Here is a 13,182-nt window from a genome sequence, read left to right as displayed (position 1 = left end):
GTGAGTTGTTGTTGTTATTGTTTTTTTATTTCTTTCTTTCTTCTTTTCAGATATTTTATTGAACAATTATATTTTTATCGACAATTTTAAAATTTTTGTTGTTGTGTAACATCTGTAATTAAAATTGCGTGTTACACTGGTTGCAGCCAGGTCCCCAGCCACCATAGGTTGTCTGAATGACATTTTACCATTCTGACTGTCATTGTATGTAGAAAAAAGTCTTAGTGTAAACTTCCTCCTGTGATGGCATTTTAAAGTGTTTGCCTGGAACATACATCATTCTAAAATATGGGTAGTTAGGTTTATATTGTTGAAGTAAATTCACAAGAGAGTGCTGCACTTTAAGTACACTCCATCAGAATAGCCATACTTGGGTAAGAGTCCAGGAAATAATCAAATCACACATGTGACACTATAACTGTAGGAAGTGGGCTTAATATCCAAATAAGTGATCCCAAGTTAAGTACAAACAAAAATGGCGGGCAAACAATAAAAGTACTACATCATACAATGAATCCCCTTACGTTGTTGTTGTACTTGGCAATGAAAGGCTTGACACCAAGTCTGTCTAGTACAGTAGCTGTGCAGAATACAATTTAGGACAAAATGGATGTGGTTAGACACTGGACTCGCCTTCGGGAGGACGACGGTTCAATCCCACGTTCGGCCATCCTGATTTAGGTTTTCCGTGATTCCCCTAAATCACTCCAGGCAAATGCCGGGATGGTTCCTCTGAAAGGGCACGGCCGATTTCCTTCCCCATACTTCCCTAATTCGATGAGACCGATGACCACGCTGTCTGGTCTCCTTCCCCAAACCAACCACCCAACCAACCAACAAAATGGATGTTGTATACTACATACGGTGACACTTCATGGCCAACTGGTCAGTGAGAAATCTGAATGATAATACATATTCCATTCAGAAAGTGTTTTTGAGATAATCTTACTGTAAACTTCTATTAATATACAGAAAATAACAGATAGTATTGCAGTTGTGAGTTGTTACAGTAATAATTAAAAAGTGATAAAATTTTATTCTATGTGCATGTATTTGTAGATATATTACTCAAATGTGTTAGAAGTTTTATTAATTTCAGTACATAATAAAATACAAAACATGATCAACAAAAGTTTTCCTGTCTTCTTCTTCATCTTCTTCCTCAAAACTGCTAAAAAGATGGGAGCCTAAACACTAACACAAATCAGTGACTGCAGTCATAAATACAGTATGCCAAAACTAGATAGGGCAGGGGAATAAGATAACATGCAAACATAGTTTTGTTGGCAAGACTAAGAGTGAATTGTCCAAACTAATTACGTTTTCATGTTTGAGGAACGCAACCAAAATAGCACACAAAATATAAACACTCATGTACCAGGAATAATAATATTTTATTAATGTAAACAGATCTCGCGATGAGATATTCTGTTAACGCTTGAGACTAGGTTTTTGCGTTAGATTAGAAGGTAGTCGAGATCTATCTCTATTTCAAGGAAGTAGTAACACATTGTTGCTTTCATGGAATGACACAAGGAACACACAGAAAACATCAACTGCCAATGCTGAACAATAGCATCGCTGTTGGGTGGTGCATGAACTCCGTGACAGCTCTGACAAGCACAGGAGGTGACAATCTCGACCGCTACATCAGTTCCATTGGTGGAAGCGGGGCATCATCCAAAAATCTTGCAGGAAAGTGCACTGAACGTGTAAGCATGTTCTTCGTTCAGATAGTGAGTCTGCTTTGGATGACAGAACTTGTGCTTGAAGCTGAGGCTGGTTGCACAATGTGAATGTGGGCATCACTTCTGGGAAAATGTATGCATGTTTCATTGTGTCAGCTGACATCATAGTAGTCTTACCATTTAATAATATGTCCAAAACTTGTGCTCCTCTTTTGATAACTTGATATGGGCCTGTGTATAGGAGTTGTAGTGATGGTTCAACACCATCTGTTCATAATATGACATGCATGTATGTCTGATTATCTTGATCCAGCTATGAAGGTGTCATTCCATGTTTTGACGCCTGAGGCTTGACAATGGCAAATGTGTTTCATATGTTCCCTCAAGTGACAAATGATGTCTGACTGCTCATTATTAGGCAGTTGTATGGAACTTGGGTCAATGAACTTACCAGACAGTTGAAGTGCTTCACCTTACATATGCTCTGCTGGTGATGAATCGAAGTCTGATTTGTATGTGGTGTGAAGACCAAGCAAAACTGCAGGTTAGGCAATTGAGCTAGTGTCATGAAACATCAGTATGGCCTCTAAAGAATGTTGCCATGTTTGATCAAGTCATTGCTCTGTTGGTGGCAGCTGCCTGTCCTTTGATGAAGAGTGCCACACAATTTACTAAGTGGAGTACATAACTCCAATTCAAACTGACAGCCACAGTCCGTTATGATGTGCAGTGGACATGTGATATGCAAAAATCAATTTAATGTAAAGGTTATGGTTTCTGCCGATATGCTGTTGACTAGCATAGCTTCTGGCCAATGAGTGAAATGATCAGTTGCAGTTAATACATAGCGCTGACCATTTGCTGCAGGAAGTGGACGATGTGCATGTGTACAAAGTGTATTTCTTTTACGTTGAAAATTAATAACTGGTGCATGCACATGTCAGGATATCTTATTGTGCTGACACTGAAGGAATGCACGGGTCCACTCACAATAATACTTTTTCATACCAGGCCAGAAAAAAGTTTTGAAATCATGTGACTCACTCTAATGCCAGGATGGCACAGGCTGTGAAAGCTGTCAGAAGCATGTCTGCAGAATGCGACCGGCAGGAAAGGACAAGTCCTTTCCACTTGAAGTGACACAATATAGCTTAATGTCTGAAGCAAGAATTTCTACCAGCTGTAACAGAAGGAAGTATAAGGCACCATTCAGTAGTTTCTGGAGTTCTTGAGCAGAGTCTTGTTCCTTGGCAAGTTGGACAAAATCAATACCGGAACCGCGCGACTGCTACGGTCGCAGGTTCGAATCCTGCCTCCGGCATGGATGTGTGTGATGTCCTTAGGTTAGTTAGGTTTAAGAAGTTCTAAGTTCTAGGGGACTGATGACCACAGATGTTAAGTCCCATAGTGCTCAGAGCCATTTGAACCAACAAAATCAATAACATCCATTACACTGTTAACTAGAGATGGTCAGTTGGCAACTGTGCTTCAGTTTTATTAGGTCTGTCCACATTCGTTCCTTTTAATGTGTGTCAGGGCGCTGATGACCTCAACATTGAGATCCCATAAGCCCCAACACGCGCGCGCACGCACGCACGCACGCACGCACACACACACACACACACACACACACACACACACACACACAGTTGGCAACCATGTGGTCAGTCCCTGAAATATGGCAGATGTTGGCACTGAACTGGCCAATGAACTCCGGATGATTGTACTGTTGTGGTGAACACTATACTATCATGGTGAACACTTACTGGTATTCTGTCTGAAGGTTTAAACAAGCCGCTTGTGATGGTGTAAACTCTCTGGCTTCCAACTGGTGGTGAAAGTTCTTGGTTGATTCATATACAGCAAGAAGCTCATGATTGCAAGTGCCCCAATTTTGTTGCAAAGATGAGAGCTTGTGTGAGAAGGAGGCCAGTGTTGCCAAGCACCATCGCACCATCGACTTTCTATCTAAGTGCCGCACTGATAGCAGTCTGGCTGGAATCAACCATCAACGTAAGTGGTGCATCCAACGTGGAGTCGGTCAGGAGTGCAGTATTTGTTATGCTTTGCTTGTCTGCATCAAAAGCAGACTCATCGCATCTGTCCATTGATCAGTGAATTCCCCTTAGTTTTAGGTCAAGAAAGTGTTGCCACCAGCTGTTCTTGCAACTTGGCAGAAGGGGCAAATGACACTGCAAAAAATTTCAACATTCCCAAGAAATGGCGTAATTCTTTCTGGCCATGAGATCTTCACAATGGCTTCTACTTTCTTGGGTAGCGGCAGTGACCCTCATAACAAAATTACATGACCTAAGAAGGTAATCTGTGGTTTATAAGAAACACCTTTGGCAGTATTTAACACCATTTGTAGCTGTTCTTAGCATTTTAAAACATCTACCAACGGTTATTGGTGTTGTTCTGCAGCTGCTAAAAGGTTTGGATGTCATATAGTTATGCAAAACAGAATGGCAAATTGTGCAACACAGAGTAAATGAACATTTTTCAAGACTGAGCAGCACTGCAAGAAACAAAATATCATAAACTGATTCTTGAACAAGCTGAAGAGTGTGATTATAGCTGATTTTGGAATATCTTCATCTACCACACCGCCATAGCTGGTCCCAAGCCCGGTTGAGAAAGGAGGAGTGGGAGGAGTAACACCTCATTAAAAAACCTTGGTTCACCTGGCCCAGGTGTTAGTACCTCGTAAGGGCCCCTTGCCAGGGATAAATTGAAGACCTCAACAGCAGCAGAGGCGGAGAAGATGGACTTCAGTACGGCGGAGCTGGCGGAAGAGGCACCTTTTCTCTTTGGATTCAAAAGAGTACAAGTAGTGACTGAACCCCAGAGGGCCGGCTACAGACAGTGTCTGACTCATGGTGAGCGGCAGACTTAAGGCTGGGCATCCTACTGCCTATGTGGAAAGTAACGGGAAACTACCACATTACATTCCCAAGCAGTACGTGGTATGTCTCCATGTGAAAGATTCCGGAGTTAAAACTTCCCTCATTCGGATCTCCGGGAGGGGAACACACTGAGAGTAGACACATTTGGAAGGAAGAAAGGGACAGTAAAGGGAGGAAAGATAAGGATTAGAACATGGAATGTGAGGACACTACTGCAAGAAGGAAAGCTAGAGAATGCAAAACAGGAGATGAAAAGGAACACATTAGATGCCCCCAGTTTGTGTGAAATGAGATGGGATGAGAATGGGGAGATAGAAAGTGGAGATTATAAGCTCTTGAGTGGTGAAAACGGAGTAGGAATATTGATAGGGCATAAGTTGAAAAATAACGTAATGAAGGTACAATATATGGATGGAAGATTGATGATGATATGACTGAAGGGTAGTTCAAAAGATTTGGTATTAATACAGGGATATATGCCAACCAGCCAGCATAGAGATGAGGAAATGAAAGAATATTATGAGAAAATACAAGAACTCATCAAGAAAGAAAATAGAAATGCCTACGTTATCATCATGGGGGACTGGAATGCAGCGGTGGGTGAAGGAAGAGATGAAGATGCATTACGAAAATTTGGATTAGGAATAAAAAATGAGAGAGGGGAATGACTAATTAGTTTCTGTAAAGAAAGTTCATTAGCAGTCGGTAACACATTATTTGAACACCACAAAAGGAGACGTTACACATGGATATCAAATTTGAATAGGGAAAGATATCCGTTGGACTACATCCTGATACAAAAAAGGTTTAGGAACTGTTTGAATAATGCTAAATCTTATCCAGGAGCGGATATAAATTCAGACCACAACCTAGTAATGGGAAAAATACAAGTGAAGTTGAAAAACGTCTGGAGAGGTACAGCAAAGGAAAGACTAAACACAGAAAGACTCAAAGGGGTAGGAAAGGCATCAGATTTGGAGAACAGATTCATGGAAAAATGGCAAAGAGGTAGTGTTGATGAAAGTGTTAATGAGAAATGGATAAAAATGAGGGAAGGACTCATGGACTCTGCCAAAGAAGTACTAGGAATTAGAGTATCCCAAAGCACCAGGAAAGAATGGATAACAGAAAACATGTTGAAAAAGATGGAAGAGTGGAGAAAGTGGAAAAGTGTAGAAACTGAAGAAGGCAAAAAGAGGTACAGGAAACTGAATAATGAATTAAGAAGAGAAGCTGAAGAAGCAAGAGGAAAATGGATGAAACAGAAATGCTACAAAATAGAGAAAATGGAGAAAGAGGGAAAGTATGAAATGGTGTATAGACTGGCTAGTGATATAGTTTTTGAACATAAAAGAAAGAGGAATAACATGGAAACAGAAAGAGCGGATGGTACTCTAGCAGAAGAACCACAGGAGGTTTTGAACAGATGGCAAGAATATATTGAATGTCTGTATAAGTGGGATGAAATGCAAAGTGAAATTAAGGTTTAAGAGGAGCAATATGTGCCGGAAGATGGAAATGGACTTACCATCTTGGAAGCAGAAGTAGAAAAGGCGCTGGAGGAGATGAAGATTAGGAAGGCATGTGGAATTGATGATTTGCCAGCAAAACTGTTGAAGAGGAGGAGGGAGGAGGATATTAGCGTTTAACGTCCCGTCAACAACGAGGTCATTAGAGACGGAGCGCAAGCTCGGGTGAGGGAAGGATGGGGAAGGAAATCGGCCGTGCCCTTTCAAAGGAACCATCCCGGCATTTGCCTGAAGCAATTTAGGGAAATCACGGAAAACCTAAATCAGGATGGCCGGAGACGGGATTCAACCGTCGTCCTCCCGAATGCGAGTCCAGTGTGCTAACCACAACTGTTGAAGAGTTTGGGAAACAAGGCACACCTTTGTAACGAGATATATGACAAAGGGGAATGGCCTGAGGACTTCGTTGCAACAGTGATGATACCAATAGAGAAACAGAGAAACACTAAAAAATGTGAAAAGCACCGGACCATCAGTCTAATTTCTCATGTAGCTAAAGTCTTGCTGAGAGTGTTGAATAGAAGGCTATATGGCAAGTTGCATAGAGGGATTGCAGAGGAGAAGTTCGGATTTAGAAAGGAACAAGAGATGCTATTGGCCTGTTTAAGAACTATAGGGCAAAGATATACGGAAAAAGGTAGAGAAATCTTTGCTGTTTTTATAGACTTAGAAAAGGCTTTTGACAGAGTTCAGTGGAACAAGCTGATGGATATTTTGAAGAGGAAAGGAGTAGATTGGAAAGAGAGACGACTGATACAGAATCTATATTTACACCAGAAAGTAAGGATAAGGATTGGAAATAAAATTTCAGAAGGAAGCAGCATTGGATGATGTGTTAGACAAGGTTGTTGCCTTTCCCGGCTGTTGTTTAACGTATAGGTTGAAGAGATTATTACGAAAAGCTTAGATGGGAACAGAGGAATATGTATTGGTGGAAAGAGAATAGAATGTATAAGATTTGCTGATGACATGGTATTAGTGGCAGAAAGTGAGCGGACAGTGAATAACATGCTGAAAGATCTGAATGAAGCTTGTGTGGAATATGGGATGCAAATAAACACAGCAAAAACAAAGAGTATGGTTATCAGTACAAGACGCAGACTGTCCAATATTAAAATAGGACAATCTACCATTAGCCAAGTAAATGCATCTAAATATCTGGGAAGCACAATAACTGAAGACTTGAGATGTCACCAGGAGGTGAAAACTCGAATTGCCATAGCGAAGGAGGCATTCAACAGAAAGAGGAGACTCTTATGTGGCAAATTAGATAAAGGACTAAGGAAAAGGCTTGGCAAATGTTTTGTCTGGAGTGTGGCGCTATATGGGGCAGAAACATGGATGCTAGGATGAGAGGATGAAAAAAGGTTAGAAGCATTTGAGATGTGGATGTGGAGGAAAATGAAGAGAATAAGCTGGATGGAAAGAGTAAGTAATGAAAGAGTATTGGAAAGGGTTAGTGAGAGAAGATGTCTGCTGAAGGTTGTAAGAGAAAGGAAAAAGAACTGGTTGGGATATTCATTGAGAAGTGAGTGCTTGCTATCAGATGCTTTGGAAGGATTGGTTTGTGGGAGAAGACTGAGAGGAAGGAGATAAAAGATGATAGACGACATAAAGGAAGAGGAAATTATGCAGACCTGAAGAGGATGGCAGAAGACCAGACTGCCTGAAGAACTAACATTTGAAAACCTTCCTTTTGGCAGAGCACTAATGATGATGATGATGATGATGATGATGATGATGATGCCACAGGAATTTATGTAAAGGCTTTTGTGCAGTCCAGCACACTAAACACTGCTGCACCATGTATCACCTAGTTGTAATCTCTTAGCAGAGTACTGGGCATCTGTCTGGAATTGTCCTTGCATAAAGTGCATGACAACCACCACCCGAGCACCACATGCCACATTTTTTGGGTACTAGGTGGAACGGTGATGGCCACGGAATGCTAGAAGGGTGAATAATACCTTCACTGAGCATTGAGTCAAATTCTGCTTTTGTGATAGCAAAACAATCAGGAAGTAAATGGAACTTGTGAGCCAGTAGTCATTTTGATACAGTGCACATTTCTGTGACATAGCTCTCTTGGGGTGCTTGGTTGTTGTGTTATGGTTGGATACTTTTCAAGCAACTCAGTTTATTTTCTTTCTGCTGCCTACGTGGGCATGATACTGTGTGTCACTGCACTGAGTCTGAATCCAGCAGTCAGAAGATCAGCAAAGTTGTTGACGAGTATCATGTTTGCCACATCAGTAGATGATGACAATGCCTCAGGAAGACAGCCATCATTATGGGCTCTGTGATGTCAGGAATGGTGAAATTCCTGATGGAGGCATGGTGCTGTCCCACATCAAGTGTAATATGTTGTGTTAGAGAGTCTTTCCTCCTCATCCCATCCGATAAAGTGTCCCCTGACTTGGGGATCTGGGTGACTTTTCTATCCTGTACCCTTTTCCCCAAATCTCTCCAGTCCTTTTCCTTCACCGCTCTTCCTTCCCCTTCAGTTCTTCTGCCAGAAGAAGCAGCCACTTGCTCCAAAAGCTTGTAAAAGTTAAATCCTTTTGTGTGTGTGTGTGTGTGTGTGTGTGTGTGTGTGTGTGTGTGTGTGTGTGTGTGCGTGTGTGTCGGCAGCTGCTTGGTGAACAATTGAATAAAGTCAGTGGATAAATGCAAAAGTCTAACCCAGTGTCCAACAACAACTTTTCTCCAGTCGTCTGGTCGCTAGACACAGAATTTGACTGGAAACTAAATTCTATGCCTGACTGCTGAAGCCATTTGGGTAAGCACAAGGTGAGGTGTACTTGCACAAGATATTGAAATTTCTGCTGATGAAGGTATATCAAATGGTCTAATTCGGCCTTAACAAAGTCACGCAATGTGACAGGCACCTGCCACACCTGAAAAAAATGAGGGCGGGCGAACTCTTTCATAGCAAAGTGGGCCTGATAACTGATTACAGAACCGAGCCCAGAGGAAAACAGAGACAAAAACTCGGAGCATAGGGACTCCAGTTGCTGAAATGGAACTTGATCTGACACTAAATTTACCTCACCAGCAATGGGGAAGCCGAAAGCGTTAAACCCATCTAACCTGAACAGGTCTGTATTGCGACAAGGAAGGTGAGAGGGGAACAACAGATTTGTAAGAGTCAGGAGAGGAGAACTGACCTAGGATCGGAATCTGCTCTTTATTGTAGCTAACCGACTTCCATCAAACCTGTGCTGTGTGGTTGGGGGGGGGGGGGGGGGGGTTTAGCAGCTCCTGTGTCCACTTGTGTTGTAGTGTTTTATTAAACACACACACACACACACACACACACACACACATCAATAAACAATTTGTTCAGGGAGAGAGTCATTGCAGTGGTAGAGTTTATGTCCATCGACACCATTGTGTTCGCCATGTTTGAAGAGCAGTTACACACTGATGCAATGTGACCTTTCTTGTTGCAAACAGCCTAATGCTTAGGGCATGTAGCATGCTGATGTTGGATGAAGGAGTATGGGCAAGATGGAAGGAGGGCATGCAGCCGCTGTTGTGAAGCGGCCTGTTGCTGCTGTGGCTGTAACCAATGCTGCCCCATGCGATGCTGAGACAAAGGTTGTACTGCTGCAACGACTACTCCATCATCGTGAATACTTGCAGCATGCCTATCAGAGGCTGACTGAGCAACTTCTGATACCTCCCCCCGCGCAGCTATCTGATCACCAGCACACTTCAATGGACTATGCTATATTGAGCACATCCTTAAGCATCCGATTCTCATATTGAAGTGCTCTCTCTCTCTGTTTTCTCTATCTGGGGCCAGACAAATAACATCATGCACCATATGATCAGTGTAGGATTCATGACGGGTACTAGTGTAAAATTAGAACGATGGCTCAACCTGTATAATTCTGCAGCCCAGGCTTTGTAATACTGGTTGGGGTGTTTCTCACAATGGTAAAATTGTACATGCTTCGCAATAAAATGCATCTCTCACAGAAATAGGTTGAGAGAAGTTTGCACATTTCATCAGATGGTACTCTGGCAGGGTCCTGCAAAGGTGCAAGTTGGCACAATTGATAAATGTGCAGCAGAAGCTACACTGGTTGGCATCGACCAAGCAAAAAACCTGGAAATGTTCACATAGAAGTCCCAATCTTCAGCTGTTTCACCATATGCTGGAGAGAGAGTAACCTGTCATGAACATGCAGATGCCACTTGATTGAAGGTGGTGGGGAGAGCCCTCTGTTGATCTGCAAAAGCTTGCTGCTGAGCAATGATATGATGGCGTATTTCTTCCATCTAGATGTTTGTTGTGTGACTGAGTTCTGACACTAACTTGCAGAGAAAACATAACCCTCACTTGTCGCCAAGTGTACTATAGCAGAAACAAGAACGATTTATGGAACATAGTATTTTACAGAGCAACATGTAAGATACAATGAAGCACAGGTTGTGCATAGCACTGAATACAGTGGCTGAACAACAGTGATACAGGTTGCAGAATAGGTTCATCACTCGTTTGTGATCACTAAATAATACTTTTTCTTTGGCGGCTCACCAGAGTGTGTCAGAGGACTAACCCAGGTGGCCTCTATAAGTGGGACTGTGAACTGTATGGACACATGATCTGTGTAACTCCATGCGTCACGAGTGAAGTACGTCACATATATTCATGAATAACTTCACATAGTGTCATAATAATGCAATAGTGGCCTTTTAAATGAGAAATAAATCTTGGTACTTGACCCAGCATCATACATACAAACTGATGAGACATAGCATTATGACCACCTGCTTAAAATTGTGTCAGTCCACCTTTGGAATGCAGTACAACAGCAATTCTGCATGGCATGAATTTGATGAGTTCTTAGTATGTTTTCTGAAGTATGTGGTAGGTACTCGTTGTGTATGGATAGACACACATTTCTGTAAATAATGGGCCATTGGTTTGTGGGGGCATCTGGTGTCCCTTCGTATTCTAGATGTATCCCATCAGGTTCAGTTCAGGTGACTTTACAGTGGTCAAGATACAACATGAGTTCACACTCATGCTCTTCAAAATACTGTAGCATAATTTTGATCTTGTGACATGGACAGTTATCCTGCTGGAAGATGTTATCACCTTTGACGAAACCCTCAAGCATGGTTATGGAAACTCGTTCTTATTACTAATTTACTATTATTTATGGCAAACCTTTATATCAGAAGCCTTCTTGACTATTAGAGTTTATAGAAACACTGCCCCCCTTAGCTGAGAGAAGTATGGAAACAAAAAATTCTGGACTTGTTTTATTATGTTATAATTTTTGAATGGTAGAACTATAAATGTGTTATTAATATACCCAAATTTGTGATACAGGGACATTTTAAATCTAAAAACTGCATTTCTCAACAGGCAATGTATTCTTATCAGCAGACTACTCTCAGCTTGAGCTCCGTATTTTGGCACACTTATCAGGTGATCATATACTCCTAGATATACTCAATTCAGACAAGGACGTATTCCGTGGGATTGCTTCTATATGGAACAAAATTCCAGAATCTGAGGTAAGCCATATATCAGTGGAATGAAACTTGTGGCCCCTCTGTGATGGAAGTTGTCACATTTTATTTTTGTGCCAGGTAACTGACAAACTTCGTCAACATGCCAAACAAGTATGCTATGGTATGATATATGGCATAGGATCAAAGGCCCTGGGAGAACAACTTGAAGTCAATGAAACTCAAGCAGCAGAATTCATGGAAACATTCAAAAGAGCTTATCCTGGTAATACTTATTTGTTTAATGAAATATTTGTTGACTGTAATTCTGAGCCAATACATATCAGTGTACTGTTTCATTGATGATAGAATGTAGTTGACAACATTTTTAGGTGTCAGAAAATATGTCGAAGACACTATTAAGAAGTGCAGAGCAAAAGGCTATATTGAAACACTGCATGGGAGAAAACGTTTCTTGCCAGCAATAAACAGCCCAAACCAAATTATAAGAGGTAAACACCTACAAATCATTTAAATATCTTGTTGATAATTTTCCATAATATTTAATATAAGTAATAATGATATATAAATGTAATAATTACCTTTATTTGTATTGCTTTGTTAAGAAATAAAATTTTGCTTCATAGGCAGGTTATTATTTCTGTAACTAATGCACTCCCCACATACTTTATTTAGGAACCATCTGCCATTTACACTGCAATACTTAGGTGCACATCCATGTCATGAGAGTTTGTGATACATCATGTTGCTATTATCGGATACTTGAAAAAACGATATTGTATGGCAGTACCAATTACTTTGCCCTGAAATGCTTCCACAACTGCTCTGAAGGCCACAACTTGTCTGTCTGGTTATGATATGAAACCAAGAGGTCATGAAGAAGTTTAGACAGTTATCTTATATTTGTTTAGACGAGGGCTCAAATCCCTGTACAGTTGATTCAGATGTTCTGTGGTTCCCAGTTTCACTGAAGGAAGATGTGAGAATCCTTCTTTAAAAAGACTGTGGCTGCTTCTTTCTCTCGCCGTCTTCCAACTGAGCAAGTGCTCCATCACTGATGATTTTCATCTTAACAGAAGAAATTATATCAATCTTAGTGAAGGCCAGTTCCCTGTTATTGATTGGTCTATTGGTGAAGAATGCTGCTGAACTACTTCACACCCCTCTTTCAATTCCTAATAGCTCAAAGAATAATTTTTTTTTCTCTATGCAGATGTGCCTTGTTATACTGTGTCCCTGCAGCTATAAGTTTCTGCCCTCCAGAGTCTCTTTAAAGCCAGAAAATAAATAATATGCAGTGATGCTAGATCTGATAGTATTTCCGTTCTTGGTGTGCACCCATGTCCTAAGATTGTAGCAGAGTCTTCCCAGTGCTTCAGCTTTCCACACCACTGTGCTATTCTGAGCAGGTGTGCAAGTGAGATGGCTGTATGCTGAAGGCTGTACCCTTCGTAAACTTAGGAAGGCACTTTTGCAACACAGTGGGACTACTTCTGGTGGGTGAATACTGCAGCATACTTTTATAAGCAAGGTTCTATCATAAGCATTTATTTTCAACTTTTTATTTTT

At 41.2% G+C, this 13,182-nt stretch overlaps 1 protein-coding gene across 1 annotated transcript in view; it reads left to right on the top strand.

Moving 5' to 3' along the window:
- LOC124803348 (DNA polymerase theta) overlaps positions 1-13,182 on the top strand; it is a 347,939-nt gene that overhangs the window by 322,198 nt on the left and 12,559 nt on the right. Inside the window, exons 24-26 of the mRNA XM_047264537.1 lie at positions 11,507-11,658; positions 11,734-11,878; positions 11,985-12,104. Of these exons, the coding sequence (XP_047120493.1) occupies positions 11,507-11,658; positions 11,734-11,878; positions 11,985-12,104 (417 nt within the window). The remainder of the gene's footprint in view (positions 1-11,506; positions 11,659-11,733; positions 11,879-11,984; positions 12,105-13,182) is intronic.

Source organism: Schistocerca piceifrons, chromosome 1, assembly GCF_021461385.2.
Source record: "Schistocerca piceifrons isolate TAMUIC-IGC-003096 chromosome 1, iqSchPice1.1, whole genome shotgun sequence".
In the NCBI taxonomy this organism is placed as follows: Eukaryota; Metazoa; Arthropoda; class Insecta; order Orthoptera; family Acrididae; genus Schistocerca; species Schistocerca piceifrons.
The sequence above is the reverse complement of the archived record's forward strand: the minus strand, read 5'-3'. Positions and strand labels throughout refer to the sequence as shown.